General features: G+C 39.7%; 1 protein-coding gene and 1 long non-coding RNA gene across 2 annotated transcripts in view; one reads left to right on the top strand and one right to left on the bottom strand.

The window, feature by feature from the left end:
- LOC133278475 (uncharacterized) overlaps positions 1-27,611 on the top strand; it is a 168,317-nt gene that overhangs the window by 72,610 nt on the left and 68,096 nt on the right. The window lies entirely within an intron of this gene.
- Positions 2,782-27,611, bottom strand: part of EGLN1 (egl-9 family hypoxia inducible factor 1) — a 35,064-nt gene continuing 10,234 nt past the window's right edge. The window contains exons 2-5 of the mRNA XM_061471277.1: positions 10,518-10,637; positions 9,164-9,300; positions 7,640-7,707; positions 2,782-5,562 (exon numbers count right to left, since the gene is read on the bottom strand). Of these exons, the coding sequence (XP_061327261.1) occupies positions 5,498-5,562; positions 7,640-7,707; positions 9,164-9,300; positions 10,518-10,637 (390 nt within the window). The 3' untranslated portion in view covers positions 2,782-5,497. The remainder of the gene's footprint in view (positions 5,563-7,639; positions 7,708-9,163; positions 9,301-10,517; positions 10,638-27,611) is intronic.

Here is a 27,611-nt window from a genome sequence, read left to right as displayed (position 1 = left end):
AGGACACCAGGGGGACCCAGTCACCCGTTCCTGCTTCCAGCCGTTATCTGGGAACAGGTACCCGAAAGATTTCTGCATCCCTCCGCCAACTTTTACCGTAAAATGCATGCCCTCCCTAGTTATGTCACTGCGTAACACTGCATGGTTATGAAGTCGCAGCAACTCTTAACTATATGCAGTTGTTTGTTTTAAATAAACCTGTGCTGTTTTATATAAAGTTTGGGGTTTTTTTTAACTAAAATGTTCTCATAGTGCAGGTGGGATAAAATAAAAGTAATCAAAGCAGCTTAGAAATTGCTTCCCACACCCCATTAAAGAGTTCTACACAAAACACAAATTTAGGGCCAAAGTGTTAACTTACTACAGGTTTTGCTTGTTTGTTAAGATACGACTGTGCAGAACACGTGCCCAGCACTGCATTACTATTATGTTGTGGCTGGAGAAGGTGAAGTGAAGGGAAAATAAATACCCCCAGTCTGACTGCTCAAACCTTGCTCTTTGCTATCAGGGACACCATCAACTGGACTCTAATCTCAGGAAACAGATCCTGTTACCCATGGCCCCGATTCCCTTCCCTTCCCTTGGCAGTGGTGTCCACAATCACATAAACTAATATAAGCAAGGTAGATACATTTATAACCCAAGTGACTTGGTTTATAACCCAAGTGCCTTAAGGTAGTTCTGAAATGTGAAATACCAGCTCACAACCCAATACCACGTTCAGGTATGAGGCTGTTTGTGAGTAGGAGTCAAATCCTACTTTACCATTTCTATTCAACTCATTCATTCCTCCCTGTCCTGTGAAGGACTCGAGCCTTACCCTAAATGGGTTGGTGATTTGCATCTCATCTGCCCCTTCCACTTTTAGAGCCAACTGCTAGCACCTGGCTCACCCATTTAGGAGCTTTGGGCTTTTTTTTATTATTATTTCAGGAAAGGGATAAATGTGCTGTATATTCACTCCTCAACTTCAAAGCTAGGGGGAAAAGCTTGATGGAATTAAGTGGTAGCAAAAGCCAACAGAGCAAATTCCCTGGAAACAGTTTTGTCTGGTAGGACAGAGGACCTTGAACCTGCTTCTGTCAGCTGCTATCACCCCCCACTAGACAGGGTCAGGCAACCTCGATGCAGCAGATGCTCCAGAGTGAACACAGTTCCTGCATCAGTGTAATAGCATGAACAGACTTGAGTGCATTTGCAGTTACTTGCAGGCTTTACAGCTGAAAAAAAGCCCCAAAATATTTAATATGAAAGCCAACAATGGGAGACCCAAGTCTTTCCATACACCCACCTCCCCCCAAAAAAAACAAATGAAATCCAAAAAAAAAAACAAATGAAATCCAAATCCAGTTGAGTTCCATGAATTGCTTCCAAGTCTGTGCTGCTCAGTACTCATATTCCCATTAGGTATGTGCAAGTGCATGCAACCATCTGCACATCTGCATGCCTGCAGGCAAGGGGCATGCTAGACTTTCATTATGTTGAAGCTCTGAGTTTGCTATTGTCACTTAGCACTCCCCCTCTTCTCCAAAGCATTCAGCAAGCACAAAAATGGTACTTTCCAGTCTGATTATACTTGGAGATGTGATCTTTCCACTTCTGACCCAAAAGCCGTCAGCATAGCCAGATGTTTTACATAAGATACAGGCTGTCTGCTTCCTCTCAGATTTGCAAGCGTCCTTCTTTTGAGAAACACCCAAGAGAAACTTCATCGTTCCCTGGTGCAGTGTTTGACTTTACTATGCAAAACAATCCCCCTGCATACTGTGTTCAACAATGTGATAATTAAAAAGGTCAGGTCAACACAGGATAGTTGCAAGTGCTGGAAAGGCTTCTTCCTTGTTCAATGTAAAACAAGGATAGGGAAGAGGCTATTTCAAGAGAACATGAAAGAAGTTACATAGCACTGAAGCATGGAAAAAGCCTCAAAAGACTTTGGGATCAGCTCAGGGCTGCTGCTCTTAGGTTTCAGCCTAACATACTGGCAAGAGCCATTACCTTAGAGCAGAACTGAGCAAGAGAACAGAACAGGTATCCAAGTGCCATGGAAGGTGCACTAAAGCTGGCAGACCCCATCTGGAGACCCAGGTAACTCTTCCTGAAACACAACAAGGCAAGAGAAGAGCATGCAGGAGGACTTCACAAGATACACAGCAATGGCAGAAGCACAGTCAGGTAGACGTTTCCTTGATTACCATACAGTCATTACAAAGCTCATCAAAAAGCTGAGAGAAACTGTGTGGCATCTCATATGGATGGGCATCTGTAGGCTCTACCATTCTTTTGCCATCTTCAAAGCACTCGTAATTCATTGGAAGCCACATAAAACTCAAGAACCCCCATTAACCCTTACAAATCCTCTCTGAAGAGGACTTCCACTTTGTGTCTCATGTACCTGTTGGAAAGTGGTGAAAACACTAGAGCTTCATCTTTGTCCACCATCACCCTCCAGCCATCCTAAACTTGGTGCTGTCCCTCAAAGAACAAAATCACCAGGAAAACGATCACCACAGCCAGGTAACTGCAGGCAACCTAAGACATAGCCCATCCCCTGAACCTCCTCTAGAGCAGAAGTAGCTCAGATTTAAGAAAAAACAAGCACAAACACACACCCCCCAAAAAAAAAAAAACAAACAAAAACCCAACCCAAACCCCAAGCTAACGGAAGATTCCCCCTCCCAAACCACCAAAAAATCCTCATGCCCCCATTTATCAAGGGATGTTTATAAATCAGTTGCTCTGGAGTAGTTTTAAGAGTTGAAAAGACTACAAATAACCACATAGTTTTCAAGAACCTTTATACATCATCTTTTTTTTTTTTTAATTAGATTAGCTTTACAAGCAACTTGAGAGCTCTTTCATAATGAACACTGCTTTTCAAATTACACAACTTTATAGGCAACCTGTAAATGAATCCTGAATTTCTTCGCCTGCTATAGATAAAGGTCTCGTATTTCACAGCCAGCTAACATCATGAATAAAAATAGCATTATGAAGCTTTATCTTTAACCAGGACTAGACACATACAGATCATAAGACAGTTTAAAAAATAGTTTTAGAACAAGGACCTGCTTGGTGATACTCAAGACTGAATATTCAACCGACATGAAATGAACAGTTTCTAAAGGACATGGAAGAAATGGCTGACCTGATTTTGTTGACCCTATTGTAATGACTTACATGGAGTGAAAAAATAAGCACTTTTAAAACCTGTCTGGCAAGCACAAACCTACAGTGTGATTAGAATTTGATACGCCACGTAACTGCAGAACTTTCAATTACAGAGGGACTGAAATGAGTTTAAAGGCTTATGCTTACATTTCTAAAACAAAACTAAACAAACCTCTGTTAAAGTAGTACTGAAGAAGGTGAAGTAGAAGAGGTGGCTTTTTTGCTTGTTTCATTGGTAGCCTAAATGCACTGCAGACCAGACAGTAATGAAGATTTGCACTCCTTGGCCAGGTTGGCAGAGGCACTTACAGTAAAGGTATCCTGTCTGGTTTTCTGGGAAGAAAGGAGGAAAGAGGAAGGTAACTGTAAAGGGCAAGAATATACTAAAAAAAAGGAAAAGCAAAATCAAAACAAAACTGGGATTTCTGTTGGTTCTCCTAAATGATATACCAGTACTGATTCCCCCCCCTTCTGTCAGTTTGTTACTAAACAATTAGCTTTTTCATGTTTTACATGAACAATAGTAATGTTTTTAATAAAAAATTACTGAGCTTTCCATAGAAAAGGTCTCTAATTGAATACAAACTATACAGATGCTAAAATTGTCACAAGTTGTAATATATACAGAAATATTTCTGTACACTCACATTGTTTTGGCTAAGTAAGGAAATAAGGGACAGATAGAAAACTGCAGTGGGTAAGTTGATCAACCCTCAAACTCATGAAAATGTGAATGCTGTCTTTTATAGGTTTGCTTTTGTTTTCTCAAGCTTTTAAAGCTCAGGGGTTAAAAGAAAAAAAGGGAAAGAATTAAAAAATAATAATAAAAAGAGATCAGTGTCCAAACCATCCATTTCTTAAAAATAAAAGAGTATCAACATTTTTGCACATCTCACTTCTATTCTGTGATGTCCCCTCTCCTTGATAAAATTAAAACAATGTAAAAGAAAGTAAATGTTTTCCTACTAAATATATACCTCGGTATTGACCAAAGGGCAGTGCCTTTTCGGGGAAATCCTTCAGCCCAGTGAAAACCTGAAGATGTATTGCACAAAGAGCCTACAGTGATGCACTTCAGCTTCAGTGTGCTGACCATCTCCTTGTATTATATAATAGATCAAGGTGTCAACTTACAAACTGCACAGGACACCAACACTTGAAAAGGAAATTAAAAAGTTAGGGTTTTGATATTCTATTAACTTATATACAAAGGAAAGTGGAGTGCCAAGTACTCGTTAGAAAACAGAGAAAGCTCAAAAGTTTCCGTCAAGTACATAAGGAGGTTCTGGGTACCTCTAATAGCCTAGGAAAGCCCTTGTATGTTCTTGTAACTCGATGGTATCTACCAGGTCCCCAAAGCCAATGACAGCAACCGATAGTGTCAAGTTCACTTAGTGCCAGTCACTTAAAAAAAAAAACCAAAACAAAAACCAACCCACAAAATAAAACAACAAAAAAATAAAAAGGCAAACAAAACAAAAACATCCCCTAAACTAAAATAAAACAAAGAGACAGAAACTTCCCCTCTGTGGATCCAACATACAAAACCACAAACTGAATGTTACTAATAGCGAGACACTGATTTGCTTCTGTTAATAAGGTTCAGGAGGACACAGTCAAAACAAAAAAACAATACAGCAGCAATCTTTAAAAGTTAAGATTAGTGTGAGATATGATATAAAACAATCAGGTTTTTAGCTGGTAATTAAAGTGCTCCTTTTCTGACTTAAGGTGTAAAGAAAATTAAAGTGATTATCAGTTACTGGCAACCCTTACATTAAATTAGGTCTTCAATGGCAGAGGAGAACGGTATGAACAGTTTTACAAAAATAGATCCATGTTATTTTGGAGAATACTGTAATTTTTTTTTTTTTTCAGTTTTTCTTTTTTTTTTTTTTTTTTTTAAGACTCAATTTTGATTAACTGTACCTGGTCATACAAAAATTACCCAAAATTCAAACTTTTAGCATATAAAAAAAGGGAGTGATGAATTGGATTCAGCTGGATGACAGGTCTGGCAAAATATAAGGATGGACAAATTCTATGTAGGGCACTTATTTATGTCCAGATGCATATGTTGTTTCTTACTGATTGCTTATCTTCTTCACATAAGCAGTCACAGGCCTGGAGTCACAATCACATAGTACAATGCTTCAGCAGTCAAAGAACCTTCTATTTGATGCAACATTGAAACACTGTTTGCTTCTTTATTAAAATGTTGGTTTGTTGTTGATTTTCCTTTATCTTGTTATTCACATTCAAAAGTTAATAGATAGCATCAAGATTTCTCAGGGAGAATAGCAAGGGGAGTTGCTAAATCAAAGGCTTATAAAACGTCTTTCCCAACTGAGTCAGAAGGTTTATTAAGTTCAACCCTCACACCTTTTTCACCTGTAGAAATATGAAAAGGAAATTGGCATTATTTTTCAGCATTTATTGAAGTACAGTCTACAGAATTGTTACATGACTTTCAAGATCAGTTTTAAGAGAGCACTTTGAAAATTATCTAGTATAAATGATCTAGCAAGACAGGTATTTTTGTATACATGCTCTGTATCCTGTGCTGCGTAAAGTTAACAAGCTGCGTAAAGTTACTCATCATCTCTGAAAGCAGGCATGTATATTTGGCTGCCCAAGTATAAAACTGGATACTTCACATCACAAATGCAGTCCTGCAGCTCATCATCTCAGCCTTTATAAAGGTAAGCTTTAAGAACGGCCAATTGAGAATGTGAGGGGGTATCCTCCATTATTTTGTATCAGAATATCTGGAGTTTCTGGGTATTTATCTTTGTAAAGAAATTCTGAGGAATGATTAAAGTGAACCATTCCCTTTGAATTGCTGCTAAAAAAAAAACAATGCCCGAACCACCAGCCAACCCACACCTCCTTTTTTAATATACATTGACCAAGGTAACTTCAGGTACCCCCACATAAAAGCTTTACTATCAAAACATCAACAGACACAGTATTCCATATTCAAGAAAAAGTCAAACAGATTCTGCATGCCTTTAGACACTAAGCCAGAAATTCTTAGTTTCCTCTTTCATAACATTTTATTCTATAATTTCATGTTTTATTTTCAGTAGAAAATAGAAGGCATCTTGCAGTTTCTGCTGCACACACAGAGCAAAGAATGCAATTTTAATTGCAAATGAAAACTGGTATCACCACAATGTGGTATCATAAATCAGTTACAGGGCATACTGATACTGAAACTTAAACAACCTTTCCAACCCAGCCTTCCTTCCTTAACTGCCTGCAGTTTAGGGGGAAACTGGAGAAGGAGGGAGGCCAGAGGGAGCACCTTCTCTGCAGGCAGACACAAGCCTGCACTCTCTCGGGAAGAGCAGCAGCTGAAGCTGGGCAGACACAATCAGAACAACTCTGATCCAGTAAGGCTGGCTCCAGGAGCTGTGTGGTCACACACATGTGACACGAAGGCTGACTTACAGACAGACAGGCTTCCTGCAGAGACCAGGTGGGAGATATCCAGCATTCCTGAGTGTCTGGGAAGATCACCGTGCCTTGCTGTCACCTGCTGAGCTGGAGCTGAGGGACCCCTGTCTTTCTTCACAAGCCCTCCAGGAGCTGCACTACTCTTGCTATTCTCAGAACACACAAAGTCACAGGGGAACTGCAGCCTCTGCAGCCACTAGATAGCTCTGGGGCTAGTCATGAGTTTCAGATGTCTAACAGCAATGAATGGAAGTATCATTCCGAAATCACTGCCACGTCTTCAACATCATCAGTTTCAGAGCTCTTGATGAAACCATGGAGAAACTGGCCCTGTGCATGTGTGCACTTGCAGTATACATGATTTTACTTTATTTTTAAACTGTGGTAACAAACACAGAATCATGCTGGCAATTACAAGCATGACAGAAGTCCTCGGCCATTTCTCCTTATAATGCTAATTTGAACAGGAAAATTAGATCAACTTCCTCTTGAGGGAGAAGCCAGAAAAGGAAAACAGATGCTAGATACGTGAAATTGGAAATAGAGGAAGTAACTCCATTCTTTGATTCCAGATTTTAATTTTAGGCTTTTGTTTTTCCAATATAGAGATCCTAGTCCAGTTAAGTCGTATTCACTTGTTGAATTACTATATTCCACCAAAACTATTCCCAGGACTCTCAGTTCTGCAGTGCCCCACTGTCTCTGGAATATTTATCCTCCACACCCACTAGGGAGACAAAACCAGGGGGAGGCTGTATCCTCCATATGAAAATACTGAGCAGTCTCAGAGGAAGTGTGAGCAGGACAAGGCACTGACCTGGATTTCCCAAGTCACTGCCTAGCAGCTCAACCACTGGGTCACCTTCCCTGTAAAACCTGACTTTGAATTACACTGGTCTTCTCTCCTTTTTTGTGTACAGAGTAGGCCAGAGGCTGGAGGATTTCTTAGCTATTCTTCCATTAAACAAAACAAAACCAAACCAACACAGAAGGTATTAAAAGAGATTACCTGTTAGATATTTTACTTTAGCTCGTGCTCGTTCATCTGCATCAAAATACCACACTGTTATTGCGTACCTAGGGAAATGAAAGGAAAAAGAACTCCTGAACTATGAAGAAAAAAAAAACAGTGAAACACTTCACATAAAATACAATCTAAAAGAGATGATACTTCTGCAGTCTGACAGAGGAAATACTTCATAAAGCAAAAAGCAAGCAGTTGGTTTGGTAGTTTGCGGTTATTTTGTGTGTATATGTGTGTGTGCACATTTCCCATCAGTAGGTACTGCCTGAAGAGTCATCAGAAGGGTGACACTGATGGTGTAAAGTTTATGCTTCTTTTTCCTGGTGTGTTGCTATTATGGCTCTTGCCCAGAAGCTGTGATGTAATCTCTGTCCCCATTACCTTGTCCTGTGACCTCATCTTTCACTCTACTTGCCCAAGTCCATCACTGAGATACACTACAACAACCTATTCTTTTCTTTTCCCACATTTGACATAAAGGAACAGTAACTACCCCTTCTTAAACAGCTCCTCTGATTTTTCTACTGCCCGTAGAGGATTTAAATGTGAAATGCCAGCTAGGGAGGAAAAAAACTTTAAGGAGCTTTAGTAAATGCATCTCACCCTCTGAATCTGCTCAGAGCACAAAGGGGGAGGGGAGAGCAGTACAGCCTCTTGAAAGGCTGCAAGAGGACATGCAGCTTCAAGTTACTTCTTGCAAAGGTACTCGCATTATTTCACAGTTCCAGTGTTCCGTGCTCTAGCCACCCAAACGTGTTGCAACTTGGGCAACAGGAAGTCTGGATCAACAAATCCAATGATTTACCTATTAATGCTACCTGGAACCCCCACTCACTGCCCACAGGTGGGGGCACTGAATGCAGGTACCTTTAGCATCATCGACTGCCCTACAATGAGGGACAAAAGAGGTATCAAGCTCCACCTGTGACTCAGACTGGGAGCAACTCCTCTAATACTCCAGAGAAAGAAAAGATTCCAGTAACAATGGTCTTTTCTGCCCCACAGCCCTCTTCCAATTCCCAAACTAGAATGTGGTGGCTTGGTTTGTAAATGATTAGGGACAGAAAGCTGAAGTACCTACTCAATCTTCCACTAACACAATAAGGTGCTAAGGACAAAGGGAAGGGAGTGTAAAGCCATTACAGAGAAATGGTGAAGACAACACCCCTTGGCTAAGGTAGGATCTGCTTATGGCTCTGTGTGCTCCTACTCAGTTCTGCCAAGTACACACATAGAAACTTCTGGCGCTTCCAGTCCTCCCTCCTACCCACCCTACAGGATGTTTTCTCCAAAATACAGGATCAGACATCAGTACAAACTCAGCAGCACGACAGACACCTAACCAATCAGTAGAAATAAACCCCTTCTTGTCATACCGCAACTTGAACTGTACATGAGAGGACCTGGGAGCAGGTCATAGTTCATAGTGTCACTTGTTTCTCATTAGAATTTGCTCATTTCTCAATAGAAAAAACATCAGGCAATATAGAGAGAGTTAATTAGTCTTACCTTGTAGCATATGCTGGCTGTACTTCATGAGGGTTGCGGCGATCAGACCAGAAGAATAGCAGTCTATCGAATTTGGGTTCAATATCAGCGAATTGGGCTTTACCTTCTGGGAATATCCGGAGGATGCCTCCACTTACCTAGAAATTAAGTATTTAAAACCAGTGCTCTAAGACAACGCTTCACTGCATGTTCAGGTACCGAGTATCACATTTGAAAATATTTCGGACACTTGGAACTGAAATGAAAACCTTTATCAGATGCTACAGAAATTATGCATCTACGGCTCTTCTGTCAACACATTTAATTTAGCAAAATCTTTTACATGTTTTTAACTGAGTAATTTCAGAATGCTTGAAAATATTAAACCTCTATTAATGTTTAAGCAAAAGTTGTGGGTTTTGACTGCTTGGGATTTAGCTCTCACAGTTATTGTGAAAATGCAGTTTTCTTGACTTTTATGCTCTATTACACATTCTTTTTCCCATGGAAAAAAACCAACCCATAAATCAACTAAAAATGCCTCAAAGCTGCATTTTAAGATGTTTAGTCCAAACAGTCCACTTATATGTGAAGACGCCGCTGTGGCAAAAAAGGCTAGTAATTTATTCTCTAATTGCAGGATCAAATTTGACATTTCAAAAAGCAAGTCAGAAACAGAAAGCGCCAAGTTCATCCATCTCTGTCTCAGCTTTCTCATCCACCAGTTTTATGTGAGTGTTATCAGCCTCACTGTCCCATCCAGCTCTTACAAGAAAGGGACAGCACTCAAGAGAAAAAAAAAAACGGGGGAAGAAAACTTCTCAGCTGCAGCCTGTGTTACTGTGTTATCCATATCTGGTGCAATCAATTGACAGAAACGGACTGTTTACGAGCTCTTCCACATGTTACACTTTCCAAGCACGACACAAGTATCAGAAGATTTATCTTTTTTATATACAGTGAGAATAAACTTCTCCATAGCTAACTGCACAGCCATCAAGGAATAAACAAAGCCATCTTTGCATTACTCATCCTTTTAACACAGCCATTTAGCTACATCCATTCTTTCAATCCACCTAATTCCACTGACTGGCTAGGAAAATCCGTATTAAAAAGCTACGTTACCATGGTCACTACATTTATGGAGAGTTTTGAGTCACTGGTAGTAAATTCTTAGACCACTTTAACTAAATCCTTATCTATTCTACACCCTGTGTCTACAACGGTACAAAGACTTGTGCTGCTTTAAACTATACTGATATAGCATTAACCACAACACTTGGCACAGAAACAAGGCCATGAACAAAGACCTGTGGCAAAGGTGTATTAGCAAGCATGTTAAAAAAAAAAGTTATAGAAAGTAATTACTGCATACCTTGGCATCCCAGTCTTTATTAAGATAATATATACATGTAACACATCTTCCATCTCCATTTGGATTATCAACATGGCGCACGTATCCTGTTCCATTGCCTGGATAACAAGCCACCATAGCCTAGAGTCAAAGAATCGAACATGGTAATTAGTTTTACCTGTGTGAAGGAAGAAGTCTGTATTTTATCTGTATAAATTCATAAGTAGTTCATACACAAGCAACAGAAAAATTAAGTTACAAATAATGGGAAAGAATTCTTTTATCTTTCCTTTCCTTCTAGTTAAGAAACCGGTTTTGAACAGAGATGTCTACAACAAAGGCACGAAACACACAGAGAGGAACACTGTTAATTAAGGTATGGAAGGTGGGGCTGCTCCATATTGTGGTTAATCCTTCAGACTTCCCTCCCTTGAATGAAACACAAGAAAGGAAAAACGTCTTGTGTATAATAAAGCAGTATGTGCTTCTCCTTGTGATAAGAATACCTATTTTCCAGACTCAAGTTCACAGACAGCTATCCTTTTGTCTTACACACCACCCCCCTCATCCCTCCCCTCCGTGTTTCCAATGTAAAGAATTTCTCCTCTTCAAAAAGTAGCAAACTATTTTTAGGAGACTTTTTAGACAGACCATTAGCCCATCTTACCAATCACTCCAATTACATTCTTAGGCTTGTGTTTTGTCCTGTACATAGGAGGCCTTTGAACCTTTGTTGAAACAAGCCTACATGTACAACAAAAACATCCTTTTTAGTCAAGAAGTGAGAAATTGAAAACAGACACCGAACAGTAATCTGCAATAACCTTCTGACATCAAACGATTCCCAGTACAGTAATACATTTAACTTCCCATGCTGCACTTAGCCCAGCTGACTTGAAAGACCTCTAGAAGGTGATTTGGTTTCTGAGTCTTCAGACATGCGGATGTGCGTGTGACACAAACCGGCCATGCTAACGGGTGGCCTGATGAGCTTGATTAGCTATTAATTCACATGGCCTGTTTGTCGTATGGCAGATCCCCGGATCTTTATGCATTTGCTGGAAATAGGAATCATTTCAGCTTTTTGAAAGAGATCAAAGTTTTCCAGGTCAAGTCATCCACTGCCACCGCAGTGCTCAGATGACTGCCGCAACAACAGCCTTTTAAACACAACCATTCCTGTCTCAGTTTAGCCCTGGACCTCTGGATTGCAAACTCTTTCACCTCTCAAGTAAAATATAAAAAATAAACAAACAACCCCCTCAAATAAATACACAGAAATATTATTTATTCAGAAATATTTTTCCCAATATAGTGTGTACTGTGAAAATATAACCCATCAGTTTAAAAGTGTTTCAGATCAACTGTTTCAGTTCACTTTTTGCTTTCTAGTGGTAATTTTAAGTTTATCCCCTCTAAATGCTAACAAATGAAGCTTTCCACAGTTTGCATTACTTGGAAGAAACTGTGCTTTGAGCAGGGTGGGGAATAGTTTAAAGTACCTGCAGTTCAATCAGCAAAATATTTGTATGTTGCCTACAAGCAGAGTGGGTTTTGCTATAGCAGTGAACAGTTTAAAATCTCTATTTCCACATACTCTATTAAGAGAAGAAGCAATTTTCTGGTAAATCCTAGGCAGAAATCAGAATGTATTACCTGCCAAATAATAGCACTGTGGTTATTAAAAAAAAACTCTAAAAATCAAGCCAATCTTCATTTACACAAAATATAAACAAGTACACTGCATGGAAAGTACTCAAAACTATAAAACTCAAATATACTTGCAATTTGGAGATTAGGTACTTCTCAATCTCTTTACTGTAATTGTAGCATAGTCATCATTATAGGTCTCACATTATGTAAACATATTACATGTATCAAGTTATGTGACCTAATATTTGGCAAAGTCATTACTTATCAGTTTTGCTGCAGGAAGATAAACCCACAAAAATCAAAACAGTGAGTTAAAGATACCAAATAATGTAATACAGGTTCTGTAATTTCCTTTCTTATAGAGAAAAAAGGAACAAAAGCAAAGCTGGGCTGGAAGAGGAAGGTATTTGGTTTCCATTGAAAAACCAACCCTCTTGAAAAAAGTCCCATACACCACATAAACCCTATCAAGCTCTCACGGAGCAAGGATAGTGCTGAAAGCAGATCCAGGTCCAATCTTGTAACAGCATTCCTAATGACTGGAAAGTTTTAATGAAAGGGATTTTGATGAGAAGTATCATATAAATTAAACCCTGACATTAACTGTTGATCAACTTCTGCATGAACCAGCTACTAAAACTCATTCAGAATGAGGAAAACATTGAGACCAAGTAGCTAGAGCAACAAAAATTCTCACTGAAATCACAAGGAGTTAGCCCCAGATATGAAAGATCTGCCACTGAGCTAAACAAAACGTGTTCGAAGTTTATGGCAGCTCCCAGGTCTCTCTGGCTAACACAGGACTGCTGGGTTGGGGTTTTGTTTTTTTTCTCCCCCAAGGGCACACTTGTTTGTCTGTTGCTCAAAAAATAATTTTGCAGTTAGAGAAGCATAAATTTGCATCCTATTGCTAGAGTTTCATTTATAAGGTACTGGAATGGGTATTTGCTGTCTTTGCTGAAAGGAAAATCAAGAAAAGAATCCTTAACATCAACACTGCTACAAAGAAAGAGCATCAGCACCATTTTTTAGAAGGTCTGGGGAAATACCAGTTATCATCAATTTCATATAAAGAGCACCCATACTCAATGTCAGAAGCATTTCATACAATCATTTGAATCTGAAATACTGTCAATGTTTTAAAAAAGCCCTTGTTTTTGACTTTAGACTTGACTGAAACTTCTGCTATCATCTACTGCAAGAGACGAAAAACAGTTCTGCTGCGATAACTTATCTAATATATATTTGTTATAACAGTAAGAATGACTCAGCCTTTAGCTCCAAATTGGAAAGCAAACAAACTTGCAAAGTGGCTGGTGTAGCATAATATACATTGCTTTTGCCAGTCAGTGTGACCATTCCCTTTTGCCGGTTGAAGTATGATAAGGAAAATCATAATTTACAGGAGCTGGGAAATATATTGCTTTGTTAAAGAACATGAAGTCAGTTTGTGTCAAACTGTCATGTACCGTGAGATTACCAACATGGAAAGGACAAAAAAGTAGCTCGGGTACGAAGTCATATACTTTTGTTACCGTTGTTTTAACATTTTACAGGATGAGTAAGCAAGCAAATACATGTATGCAAACAGAGCGAAAAATCTGAGGGTTGCTGCTTTTTGGTGTTTGCTTAAACACTGTTAATGGCAGTGGAGAGAACCAGGCATTTGAGACCAGAATGTTCAAGATTCCTTAATATTTTAGGCCATGAACGATAAAGTTGTTAGCTCTCCAAAACAAAGAGCTACCTGTCTCATCAGTTCTGCCATAAAAGTAACTGATGAATTGAACTCAATGCATAACTTGCATTTTCGTAAGAGATAAGGAGCTCTCCCTTTTTATGCTTCCTGGGCATTACAATTTTTAAGTATTGAGTAATCTTTAAATTTCTGCAAAGAATATATTTAAGTCACATAGTGGATTTGTTCACCCACTGGACTCCTCTGCAAACACTCTTAATATTAACCTTCTTTAACCCAAGAACATTCTCTTTTTTGTCCGAGTACTCATGCCTAGTACATGAGCGCTGTCCTAAGATACCCTCTGGAATTCATGAGTAATCAAGAAAGCATGAAAGAGCTCTCCCCACTCTGCAATCCGCCCAATCCTATCAAATCCAAGTATTCACACACTTAAGAAGCTGCTGATTGCTCTTTCACATACAGACCTTCTACTTGCAAATGTTTAACTCTAGAAAATTAACTTTAGGCCATCAGCCCAAATGAGTACATTAACAGAACAACTAATTGAAACCAGTTTTTTTGCTAAACATCAGCATCCTTAGTATGTCAGCCGTTTACCATTAAATGCACAAAGGTAACATCAGAGGGAACAATCCACTCACATACAATTTTGTTTACTATGTAAAGAGGCATCAGCTAAGACATCAACCCTGGGAGATGCAACACATCATGATTTCATGTGGGAGTAGCCTCAACAAGAGAAGTTTGACAGCCTCACCCACATATGCATGTAAAGAAGGAAGACTTGCAGGTAAAGAGACGGAAGCTTTTCTCTCTCTATCCATTCCTCTCACAGCTGGACACCTGCAAGTCTAGGTATTGTTCCTTAAAAACAGGGAAGCAATAATAGCAAGCTCTTAAGAAAGAGGGGAAAACACCAGTTATATGACAACGTAAAATTCCTCAAAGGGGAAAAAAAAATCCCAAATCCCAAATAAAATGGAGAGAGGACATGTATTTTGTCATAATAATTTATTAATGTAAAATAACTATTGTTTAGCTCAGATTAAAGAAAGCTGCATCAGTCAAGGAGATGTCAGTTTTGCTGTTTGCTGAAGGAACTGCAAATCTCAGTGAGCAAAACAAGATGTCTAAATGCAAGACCAATGACTTCCTACCAAAATTTATCAGATGCTCTCACAAAGACTTCACTGGAAATCCTTGGTATGGGTCATCTAACAGGCTATTCAAAGAACAAAAAAAAAAAACAAAACAAAAAACCCACACACCACTGGAATGAAGAACCAAATAAAACAAAAAGAAAATTCTGACCTGTCCCTGTTTGCTCCATCTGTGATGCGTTTCTAGTTCAAGAATTCATTCATCTGGGACAAACAACGGTCCTGACAAAATACACTGCAGCTTAAGGATGTAACAGTCTAAGATTTTCACAAGATGTAAAAACAACAGTCAAATTGAAGGAAGGTCGTATTGGTACTACCTTGTGCGAGGAGCACCAAGATTACCGATTTAAACATGCTAATGTGGTACAACGTGACTTGAATTCTTAACTTTTCTCCTGTAAATTCTTCAGAGACAGACACTTGCAACAGAAAGAAAATATCAATGGGGAGAAATTCCTGTCAGGCTTACCCAAAACAGAGAAAGCTGAAAGGGGTAAAATAAACTTTATGGGACACAGCTAATCCAAGTATTTCCACAGTAGCTTTCATCTGAGTAAAACTTTATGCCAATATCCTCCACAATCCAGTAAGCAAGTCTGGAGAACTATGTTTTCACACACAAGTCAACACTGTGACACTAGAAAAGCTGGAGAGAATTATCATCCGCTGCAAAGATTCCCTCATTAAAAATCCATGCCTTGCAATCATCGTCAACTGGAGAATCTGCAAGAGGAAAGCAAACTACTACAGATGGGCTTATAAATTAAACAACGCAGTAGTTAACAAGTCTCCAAGAGAGAATGGAAATTGTAAATTTGAGTTAGAAGCTAACATAAAGAAGAGAGTGACACATTGCAGCAGCTTTGAAAAATTATCTTAAGCGCTCTCTCCTAAGTCACCACTACAGCCACTCAATTTGTCCACTAGGCAAGGCAGTTATGAGGTATTATTTTCTGCTGCATCTTTCTCTGTAGCCATGGTAAACAGCTAGGTGCAGAGCAAAAAAAAAAACAAAACAGAAACAGAAAAAAAAAACCAAACAGAAAAACAAACAAAAAAAAAGCCCCCAAACCAACAACAACAACAAGAAAAAAACCAACCCAAAACCAACCAACCAAACAAAAACACAGAACAAAAACCCCTCATTACTTCACACACCAGCTATCTGGCTTATCTACTGGCAAGCACAAGCTGCTCTTCTAGGAAAAAACAACTGGAGGCAAGGACAACAAGCGTAAGTCACCCCTCTCTTGTGGCTGTTGAAGGTAGCAACAGAAGTTCTAACAGAAACACAGGCTTGGAAAAGCTGCCAGCTCTTGAGCTGGCAAAGGGAAGACAAACTGAACTGCAAACAGAGATGAAAAATTAACTCAGGAAGGGAGAAGGAAAAACTGAGAGATGACATAGCTGCTTACACTATAAATAGAAACAGCACACAGCTATGTACATGGATTGTATCTTCCACGACCTTCTAGGGAGTTCAGAAACTAAGAACCTGACCTATCTCACTCCTTCCCAGCCTTTCAGTGCAATGGCCAATGCAAGATTTCTGCTTGCTTTGATAGAACATTTCACATGCTTACAAACTCAAGCAACATAACGTTCCATCAAATGTTTGGTGCAACAGATTAATATTTCTACTACATTGCTTACTTCTAACTTGCCAATCAGCTTTGTCAACATAGCAGGCTCGGCAGCAGGTTCTTTAACTTCAAATTAGGTCATGACTTTACCCTTGTGTTCAGTTTCACATGGCATGTCCCTGCTTACAACATTCCCTTCACAAATCCTAATAACTAACACAAATTGGAAGACAGAAACTTTCATGTTATTTCAGTGGCTGTGGTGAGCCCAACATTCCAGGGCTACAAGATCCACACAGAATTTGGATCCAAACTCCCCCTTTACTGTTCAATTTTAACTGTGCTCAACAGCAACATCACACAAAGCTGATTTCCAAGTATCGTTCCTGTCATTCATGCATGCACATAGGCTCTAAAAAATGTGCATGAGCTCTTGAGTTGCTGAAGAAATATGCATATGGATTTGGATAATCCATTAGCCCTTCCAAACGGCACAAGGAAAAACTCAGAACTCCAATTGCTCAAGTCCGATATTCAGAAAATGACTAAATGTGAGATGTGCTCACACTTTGATAAATGTATCTAATAAATAAAAAACTTGCATAGAATAGAGAAGTTCTCATGAAACTATCAAGTAGGAGCCATTAACCAAGGGGAGATCGTGGCAATTCTCAGAGCAGGGACAAAAGGCACGTCTCCTGCACAGAGGCTAAGGAAACCAGGGCAATCAGAGAAACACAACAGGTGACCTGGTTTCAGTGACTGAAACCAGAATTATAGACAGACATAACAGGAAGACCTAAAACCACACTTCCTAATTCCCACCTTAAGTCCTGCAGCTCCCACTGCTACTAAACTGAGATAGCAGCACTTATACATTAAGGAGGTTCTCCCTGCTCTCCTGTATCTGAGCTTGTAAAGTTACAAGACTCAAATCTCCAAAGGCAAAGAGATCACCAAGTCAGCTTACAAGCTACAGGGGGGTAAAAATGAAGATTGTTTCTTCTTTAATAGTTAACACACCCACATTTTCCAGGCTGCTAGCCAAACTAGGTACAACAAGCTTATTCTCAAAATTGTACCAGCTTAAAGGTGCTGGTTTAAAACTGAATCAGTGAAACCAGTGCAAACACCCAAAGGCCTTCAATCTTATGAATGCCTAGCTTCCATTAACATAATATAACTGCTTATTATGAAAATAAATCTGGGTTCAAATCTAAAAAAATGTATAGAGAGCTGTGCATTGACTTAAATATTAAGATATTAAGAAAAGATAAAGTTTATCTAACACATCTCTGAATATAAGCAATGTCTTCCATGCCTAAACCACCCGCATTCCCCCAACAAAAAAGTATGAGCACATCCAAGCTATGTTAGTGTTTCAAAGCACTAATAGCTCCCCCTAAGGTTCAACATGACATTTTCTGATGGTTTCAATATCAAAGCCTACTACAAACTTAAAAAAAAGTCAATAACCTAGAACAGAAAAAAAAAAAATAAAAATATCCTACAGAGATATCTAATGGAGGCTTCCCAAAGAAGGCAGACAAAAAGCACTATCACCAGGGGCAGAAAGTTCTGTCTCTCAAAAGCCTAGGAGCAAATACAACACCTGATTTCACAGCTGAGAAGGATTTAAAGCATACTTTGTGTCAGCCTAAATCTGTCTAAATTACGATGAAGTTGACCAATACATTTCAGATTCAAACAACCGTTGAATAAAGAAAAATGTGATGTGTTTGCAGAACTGGCTGGCCTCCATGGATAACTCCCTGCTCCCTCCAAGAGGAGCAGACTGGTGACTCAGTGTTTTGGCACTGTACAAGAATTTGACAGAGAAGTAAGTCAATCAACACAAATTTTAAGAGTCTGTTTTTAATTTAACACCATAAATGCTTTGAAATGAATAATACTACTTAGAAAATAAGTACTTTCAAACTTTCTTTTCCCCTGAGTTGGTGCAGAACGTTCTGCTCTCACATGAGACTAGTCAACTTACTAGGTTCATCACTAACCATTCGGAAAGAAAACAGAGAAGAAATGTCTTTAAGAACTAAAAATAACAAAACACTAAACCAAATTACAACAGTGCACTAATATAGTAAGAAGTCTCATTCAGCAATATCACTTAAAATACATTCTAACAGTAGTTTGTGCACACCAGATTTCCAGAGCCAACCACATGACATTAACAGGCACACTGACAGATTATACGCGAACAGTGGATTTGTTTAATTGTGCAAGATCTACTGGATAAACTGAACTTGCATTACATTAAATATAAAGCATGCACACCAGCCCAAACTTCACAGCTGGAGACTTCTTATTATTCTCAATACCAGAAGCTAAGGAGGAAGGAAGCTTAAGTATTACAGGTGGGCAAGGGGGTGACTGGTTTTCGGTTTATTTTTAAACAAAACCTCACTGTAATATCTATGAAATGGCTGAGAGGTTTGCCATTTAAAAAAAATATCATTCATCATCACTACCATTCTCCCCCCAAAACTATACATACTGAGAAGCCTGGAAATATTCCCTATAGAAGGTAAGACACTAAGTAAATACTAGGAGATGTGCGTGCGTAAAAAGAACTAATTTTAGTTATTTCATTTATTTCTTAAAACTGTAATTTTGTTTCTGTTTTACGGAGCAAAATAACCATGTAACTGAAACGTAGCTTATAAGACAGAGATATTTATACAAACTTGAATTATGCACAACTGCATAGTAATAAGATGGCATGTTCAGTACTATGGTTAGCCAGATATTTGATGGTACTTGTGTACTGTAGATATCTTAAGGTTAATGTATCTACATGCACATTTACTGAAGTGCCCAAGTCAAGGTCTCAGATTTTAACCACAGAAGGATTTACTGCTTTAAACAGTATGTTGAGGAAAATTACTTTTAAGATATTTTTAATGGTATTTGCAAGGGGGCACACATGGTTCAGCATGCCCACAGCATTCCAAACCTGACACCATACACCACAGCATTCACTCCTACTAAGAGTCCATACAGTTTTTTGAAAATATTTATAAATTAAAAAAAAAAAAACACAAGTAACTATGCACTGAAATGCTAATAGAGAATGGGCTGCTTTAACTCATATTAACACTGCACAGAAGTCTGACTAAGGTTTAAAGCCAAACAGCAACAAACAGCCTGTAGTAACTTTCAAGTCATCTACAATTTAAATCCAAGAAATGCTGACTCTGCCCATGCTGCTTTTGATGGGTTTTCATACAAACTGCCTCCATCCAAGCCCTTCTTTACAATCCCACTATCACACTGTAATAAGGCCTCTCTCTCAGATGGTATAAACAACACTTGGGGTTTTTTTGGTTTTAGCCAGATCACCCAATGTATCCAAGTTCAAACGTAAACAGGCATTATACAAATCTACTGGTGTTGCAGCTGTGCTGGACTCCCACCAGTGCTTGGGGAAAGCCTTGAGGAACAGCAGTGGCCATGCACAGCTAAAGGAGGACTATAAAACCAGCAGGAGCAGGACTGCTGACGTTGGCATGCAAGTCAGGAAAGCGATTCCAAAACCCACCCCTTCTATGAATGTCCCAGCACAACCAGCCACGTTATTTCAGGTTAAAGAGGCATTCAGCTGCTTGGTGAAACTCCTGAGGAGAGCGGCTCAGGAATGTGATGTATTTGCTTTAGGAGTACATGGCCATGTGAGCACAAGAAGGATCTGAATGTACCCAACACTAACTCCAGGCAGTGACAAACACCTGAGGAAACTGCCTGTCCTCGCCTAGCTCTACAGATTTAAACTCATGGCAACAAGAAGATCATCTTTAGATTAGGACCTACTGCAGAGAGCAGAGCTCCTTGGTGCTGCTCCAACAAGCCTTTTCCCACTCTCCCCATGGGTCACAACCACTTATGCCCCGAGAGACCAGCATGATGGAAAAAAACACATCAGCCTCATGCCTTGGGAAAAATAAAGCATGCTGCATTATAAGCCATCAACTGATTAAAGGAACCCCATCTAGTTTGCTCCAAGTCCATTTACACTTGGCATTAGGAAACTGCTACAAAAACAAGCAGTCCAGGCAAAAAACTTACCTACTTTCCTTCTTGCTACTATTTCAATGATAAAAATCATATTTTATATATTCATCAAATTTATTCACCTTTCCTAAAAGGCAAGTAGGCTTCTCCAGAGACGGCCCCTTTTCTGTGAACTACTAAAAAACCCACTTACGCAATCTGCAAAGGCTCCTGTCAATCAACATTGCTATGACTGTCTGTAACTCACTATCATGGTTAGAAGTAGGATGCTAACCTCAAACTCCAAATTTACCACTAAAAATCAGGAGGCAGAACCCAAACTCCACACAAAGCAATAAGGTAAGACACAAAGCAATAAGGTAAGCAGAAAAAGGCAGAGTGTACAAAATCAGATGGGAACAAGAAGGAAATCTCCCTGAAACAATGTTTCACTGAATTTTTTTACCTCTTTCAAGGCATTCAGAAGAGCGCAGAACCAGGACGTCTCCACAGATGCTCAGAGAAAGTTAGAAATCTAACACCAGCTGAGAGCATGCAGCTACTGATTACATACCCTTAAACCTTCATAAAAGCACTGTCTTTAGTGACAAAAGGAAGCACACACCCCACCCAGAAATGATGTATTTCAAGACAGGACACGCACACCTCATTCTCTCATGTTCCTGTAGAAAAATTTTCCTGTATGTCCTCAAAAATCAAGTCAGCAGGAATTTTTCTGGTAAATCAATGGACAGGTAAGGCTTTACAATCTATCATACTCACTGGAGAGAGACTGCAGGGATTAGCAGTAGTAGCATAGATCAGAGGAGTCATGTCAGACCGTAAGGAGTGTTCCGCAGGACATATTTATACAACCTTCATGGAGATTTATTTTCCAAAGTTTCATTTTTCAAAGCCTGGTGCCATCTTTAAGTTGTGACAAAAGAAAAGGGGGAGGGGGGAAATAACAGATGAAAAACTGAACCTGTGCCTTAGTCTGCAAACTCCCTGAAACAACTCAAGGATACGAGCTCATCATCATCTTAAACAACAGCAGTGGAAATTACTGATAGACAGATGATGTATAATGAAACGAAAGGAAGATAAGACGCAGACCCCAAAAGGAATAACAGCACTGACAAAAGTCTGCATTACCAAAAGGCGGAAAATAATGCTGAGTACCTTGAGAATGAAGGAACAAGTGGAACAACAATCAATTCTGCAAAATATGAGATTCCAGATTTCTATACAAAAAAAATCAATGACAGGCAATCACCTCAGATTCCAGGGCTGGCAGAAATATATTTTTCAGCCATAGACATATTCTAAAACTAAATTTCTACATCATTACCAAAATAAATGACAGATCTTCTAAAACATGTGCCTATTACTGTATACTAACAGTCGATAATAGTTTCTGGAGACAGCATATCAGGAAGTTAACTGTGGGCAGTCAACTGATTTACTAACTTCTACTACGTATAGTAGATAGCCCTGTATCTTTACACTAAGGATGTTACAGTTTGAGATGCGCAGCTGAAGAGGAAAACCAATTTTGAAGCCAGAGAAAGGCTGAAGAGCAAGGAAAAGGAGGTGCAGGTAAGGACCAGTGGACAGCAGAGGCGCTTGTCAACCATGTGCTGTGATAATGAAGGGAACAAGTTCCACAGCATGGGCTTTAATTGTGACTGCCCTGCTGCTAACCCCATGAAATCAAGCTGCAAGCACTAATGACTAAGATACCCCATCAGGCCTCAGCTATAATTGCTTTTCTGTGTCCTCCAGTCCCTTAATCAACCGCAGGACAAAACATCTCAGACAGCGGAGGCTACTCTCAGCACACAGAATTGCCACTGGAAAGAAAAAAGGCACCGCTCTGTGTACAACACAGTACCATCCTGCTCATATCCACCCACTGGGCACAGAAGGCTGCTCACCTCATCTGTCTCCCAGATAAAATGTTCACATGGAGTGGCCCTGAAAGAAGCTAACTGTCTCTATGTCTCTGAATGGCATCTCTGCTTTCAAGCGTATTGACTGGTGCTCCAGCCTGGCACACACAGAGACCCTAAAGTGCCTGTAAAAAGGCCATAATATATTTTATTTCCAGGATCAATACAAGCAGTGCTATGCAGCTACCAATAAGATGACTGAAAGGTATTCCAGAAAACAAGAATTTAATTCCTCTGTAAAGGCACCGTTAATTAAGGCTTCCCAAGCCAAGATAACCTTTACTGCCAAATGAAGGCCTGATGATGAAAAACTGTGTAAAAGATTTTTCGAAGGGGAAATCTCAAAGGCACTCCATCTTCCCCTCATTGGTAAATTCTGTTCCCCACTGAGCCACTGCAGAATTCCATCATTCCCTCTAGGAAGCTGTACCCAAACGGGGGTGGGGAAGGAAAAACAATTTCACTCAAAGGCAGTTTTCTCCGGGGCTTTACTATGGAGCTGTTACTAGCTGAACTGTGGAAGCCGAAGCCTCAATGGCGAGGAAAGATCATTTGTTACTTGCTTTGTCTTTCAATGGGTGTGTACCTTCCAAGTAGCAGGATGCAAGTACAGAAAGAGTAAAAGGCTAAGTCAGAAACAACACCCCCGCAACAGTCATGTTGCTGTGTGAGAAAGCTAAACATAAAGCTAGTTGACAGTACCTTAATCTACATTTCTTGTTCTGCAGAGGAATATTACTTTCCATGTTTACAAGGCTCTTTACAAAGTTACACGACTAAACAGGCAAAAATAATACGTTTATCTTATTACCTATATAGCTTACAATATAACTGTGGCATAGCCTTTGGCTCAAGAGAGAGACCACTCCCATTTTCTATTTTCACTAAGGAAAATGACAAAGTCAGGACTCCAGACTAGGAACTCCTGTGTTGTTCTTGAGTCTTTGCCAGGTGTTAGGAGGCCTTCGGGAGTCACTGCATGTCATTTTCTCCAAGCTATAATGGAGATTCAATAAAAATGTTCTCAAAGCATTATTTTTAATGCAAAAATTAGAAATGTTTAAGTGTAAAGCATTTTAAGCACAGATCTTACTTCCAAGGCATTCTAACGTACTGGAAAGGGCACAGCAAAGAGCAATAAAACAGTAAATTGCAGTAAATTTCACTACAGCAAACTAATCTACTTTCAGTGAAAAATGGAGTTACCAGCAGGGTCCCCACAGGACCTGTACTCTTCCTCTGTGACCTGGGAAAAGCGGGTGAGCATAAGAGGGTCAGTGTTTACATGCAATACTGAAGTATGGTGCATAACCCATCCTACCCCTGACTAGGATGTATAAAGGTGCAGAAAAGTGCACAGAAGACTTAAACAATGCCAAGTGCCTGGTCAGTGAAACGGCAGGTGAAATTCAGGAAAGATTAAGTGCAAAGGAATACCATCTGGAACAGAAAAAAAGCCTTCTTATACAGTGATGTCCTCTAAACTGGATAGCATCACTTAGAAAATAAATGCACTAAGTACAGGTCATTCTCCTAAGACCATTATCTCAGCAGAGGCAACTAAACTGTTATAAATCACTAGGCAGGGAAAGGCAACACAGAGTACATCACTATGCCAGCATACAAATTCATTATGTACTTCTACTTTAAATCCTGTGCTTCTGGTACCTTGAAGAGGGATTAGCAGAAACAGAAAAGCTGCACAGAAGGGCAGCAGGAATGACCAGAAATGTGGAACAGTACCCATCCGAAGAGACACTAAAAAGACTACAATCTTTCAGTTTAGGAGGGAAAGAATATCAAATGAAAAATGTATGGAAGCAAACGGCAGACTTTTAAACCATAAAAAGTGAAGCTACCAGGAAATTAGTTTTCACAATACAGAGTCCAGGAGACACTGAAATCACCAGGCAGTAGGTTTTAAACAAAAGGAAGTTCCTTTTCCATCTAATCAAACTGCAGGACTCATTGTTACAGGATATTGCAGAGGCCAAAAGTACAAACTGCTTTTAAAACAAGATTACATAAATTAATGGCAACTATGTCCATCCATCTGTGTGTATTACAAGCAATGGTCCAGATGCAAGCTCTGATTGAGACAGTTCTTGAACTTAACAGAAAGTAGATGGTATATAACAGCATCAGTTTATACAAATTTCAAAGCTTGATATATACACCAATTACTGAAACAGATAAATACTTATGTGAAACAGAGATGACTGATAAGGAAAACTGTCTAGCAAACATAAGAAGGCAACTTGATAAAAACTGAAACTAATTAATCAAGAGTGCAAAAATGGCCTAAGTTCTGAGCAAAGCTGGTCACCCGCACTGGAACATGTTACAGCTGGTTTGTACTTTGTTATCACTGCATTTTTATTTGCATTTTGTTTTTATAGTAAGACTGGGTACTTTTCAAAAAAAGCACAGCTTTATAACGTATAATTCAAGGATGGTCTGGCATCCAGTTCATACAGAAGGTCACTTCAGATGAGCACAACTCTATCTGGCTTCAATTTGTGACTAGATACAGGTCACAGATGGTCAAACTGGCATCTCCAGAGAGGCAGGCAGCTCTTATCTTTCAAATGCAGTACTCGCAGAGGAGAGCTCAACAGGTTGCCTGCAGCTGCTGAATACCTGTCAGAGAGCAGCAACTGAGGCAAGCCTAACCCTCTGCACCCTTGCGGGGGCACCTGGTGCTGCTTCCTCCTTCCCTCTTTTCCCTTCTCAACCTGAAGTGGTGGGCAAAGGAGCTCACTACTGCAGACTGAGGTCGCCAGGGGAGCACAGGCAGGAGAAAAGCGGGCAAGAGTAGCAACGACATGTGGGGAATACAGATGAAAGAAAATGGCTAGAAGATAAACAGGGGGCAAGGAGTGTAACTTGAGAGCTGCAGGCTTTTGATTTATACAAGAGTCTGACAAAACATACAAGCTTGATTCTCACCTGTCCAAAGGTTCCCTCCTCACATTTCTTTGAAACTTTTTAATGTTAAGCAGGTGACATTTTTCTTAAGTAAAATTAGAATGTCTGAAAATAATCTTATGTAGATGCTTGTTACAAAATTTGCTATATAATGTAAAAAAAAGTATGACAAATATTAAAGCAAAGCACTTTTTGTGGGTTTTCTTCTGACACTTTCCTCTCTGTCTAGCAAAGAAAGGATAGCTATCCCTGGTGCACTCTGCCTTTTCACTATAGAAGAGGTCCCAAAATCATACGTAACTTTAAAATAATTTTGGAGAGAAAGTATGACTCAGCCCCCAGTAATTTTAATTTTAATTGATTTTAATTTCTTAAACTTTTGCTTAGATCAGTCTTGTGAAGTGTGCACATGCTTCAAATCAGCAAACTATCCTAGGACAGGTCTCCATAATGGACATATGCACATAGGAACTGTAAAACAGGCAACATAGGAGAAAACAATGAAAAGGCAGCAGCACAGACTATATAGTACAAGCGACCACCTGGATGAACAAGAGAGATCCAACTATTTCAAACTATTACATATCTGACCACAACCTTGCTTTGAGAAACAACCAACCACTAGTAGGAAGGCGGGCTTCTCGTCACTTCACTCAGAGATGCAATAAGCAGGACTTTCTATTGACTGTACCATTACTGGAAAAACAAGAATTTTGATAACTACAAAAATTGGCTTGTTTTGTATCTCCTCCACTCCAAACTGGAGTGTTTGTTTTCTCCATAGGAGGGATGAGGATGGCAGGCACCTCTGGACATGTAGTCCAGCCCCTTGCTCAGAGCACATTGGGTGACCAGGGACTGGGTTTCAAAGATCTCCAAGATGGAGACTCCACAACCTCCCTGAAAACCTGCTTCTCCATTTTCCTTCACAGTGGAAAAAGCATTTCTTAAGTTTAAATGGTGTTTCTTGCATTTCAGGGTGCCCACTGCTTCATCCCTGGACACTGCTGAGAAGAGCCTGACTTCCCCTTCATGACTCCCCCACCAGGTATCTGTACACACTGGTACAGTCCCCCTGTGCCTTCTCCTCTCCAGCATAAATAGCCCCAGCTCTCTCAGCCTCTCCCCGTATGACCTGAAAAAAAAATCCACTATCATGAAGAGTGCTACTGACTGACTGATGCTCTGTCATATCAGGGCTAAAGGAGACACAAATAAGCTTAAGCCAGAAGCATGATTAGCCAATGTCTATTTCACTGGGCATCATACAATATGCCAGCTGAAAAAGAGTCAGTTTAAGAGGCCTTTATCAACTGGCCACAGCTTCCTTTCTCACAGCAACAAGGCTGCGTGCCAGCTGCCTGAACAACAATGCAGCAACTGCTGGAACTAGAAGGGCCCGATGCCTTCAGCCAAGCACAGACCACACGCTGTCTGAATACAGCAGAAGCTGTTGAGGAAGCTTGGTGCCCACAGTGAGGGTGAGCTGCTTGAACAGGACAAAGAGCAAGAAAGATATATTAATAACCATCTATAAACTGCTTTGGAAACCTTTCACATGCTGCATCCCTGGACTCTGTCACAGTGCAGGAACTTAAACATATAAGGATTTCTGCCACAAAATTAGTATGGACCAAGGTTCTGCCCCACAGCAATTTAAATTCTACATTATCACAACAGTCAGGTTAGCCTATTATTGTAACTTTTTTGTTTAATTTGACTAGTAACTTTAGGACTGTTCTAACCATATAGCTGCAGCCTGCTGAACAAACTACGCAAGCAGGAAGATAACAGACCATGGCATGCCAGAAGGTCAGCAAGCCACAGCAAGATCATGCCCAGCAGAGAAACCTACAGCCTCTGCTACTTCACCCAGAATTTTGAGCCATCAACAAAACAAAGTGATGCCAATCAACAGTACAAGCTCTTGCAGTAAACAGATTTAAAATACCTTTACATTAAAACAAAACAAAAAACAGACCAAAAATAAACAAAACAAAAAAAGGCAAGTACGTATAAACTCCTCATGTCTTCAATGATTTATTGCATTTTAAAACTTCTCACAGTCATCTGACAACCAATGCAACAATTTCTCCACCCCATTAGAACCAAAAGGGACAACAACT

Source organism: Pezoporus flaviventris, unplaced genomic scaffold (genome assembly GCF_033815535.1).
Source record: "Pezoporus flaviventris isolate CSIRO_AGI_PZ_B2104156 unplaced genomic scaffold, CSIRO_AGI_Pfla_v1 ptg000066l, whole genome shotgun sequence".
Classification (NCBI taxonomy): domain Eukaryota; kingdom Metazoa; phylum Chordata; class Aves; order Psittaciformes; family Psittacidae; genus Pezoporus; species Pezoporus flaviventris.
This window is presented reverse-complemented; position numbering and strand designations above follow the sequence as displayed.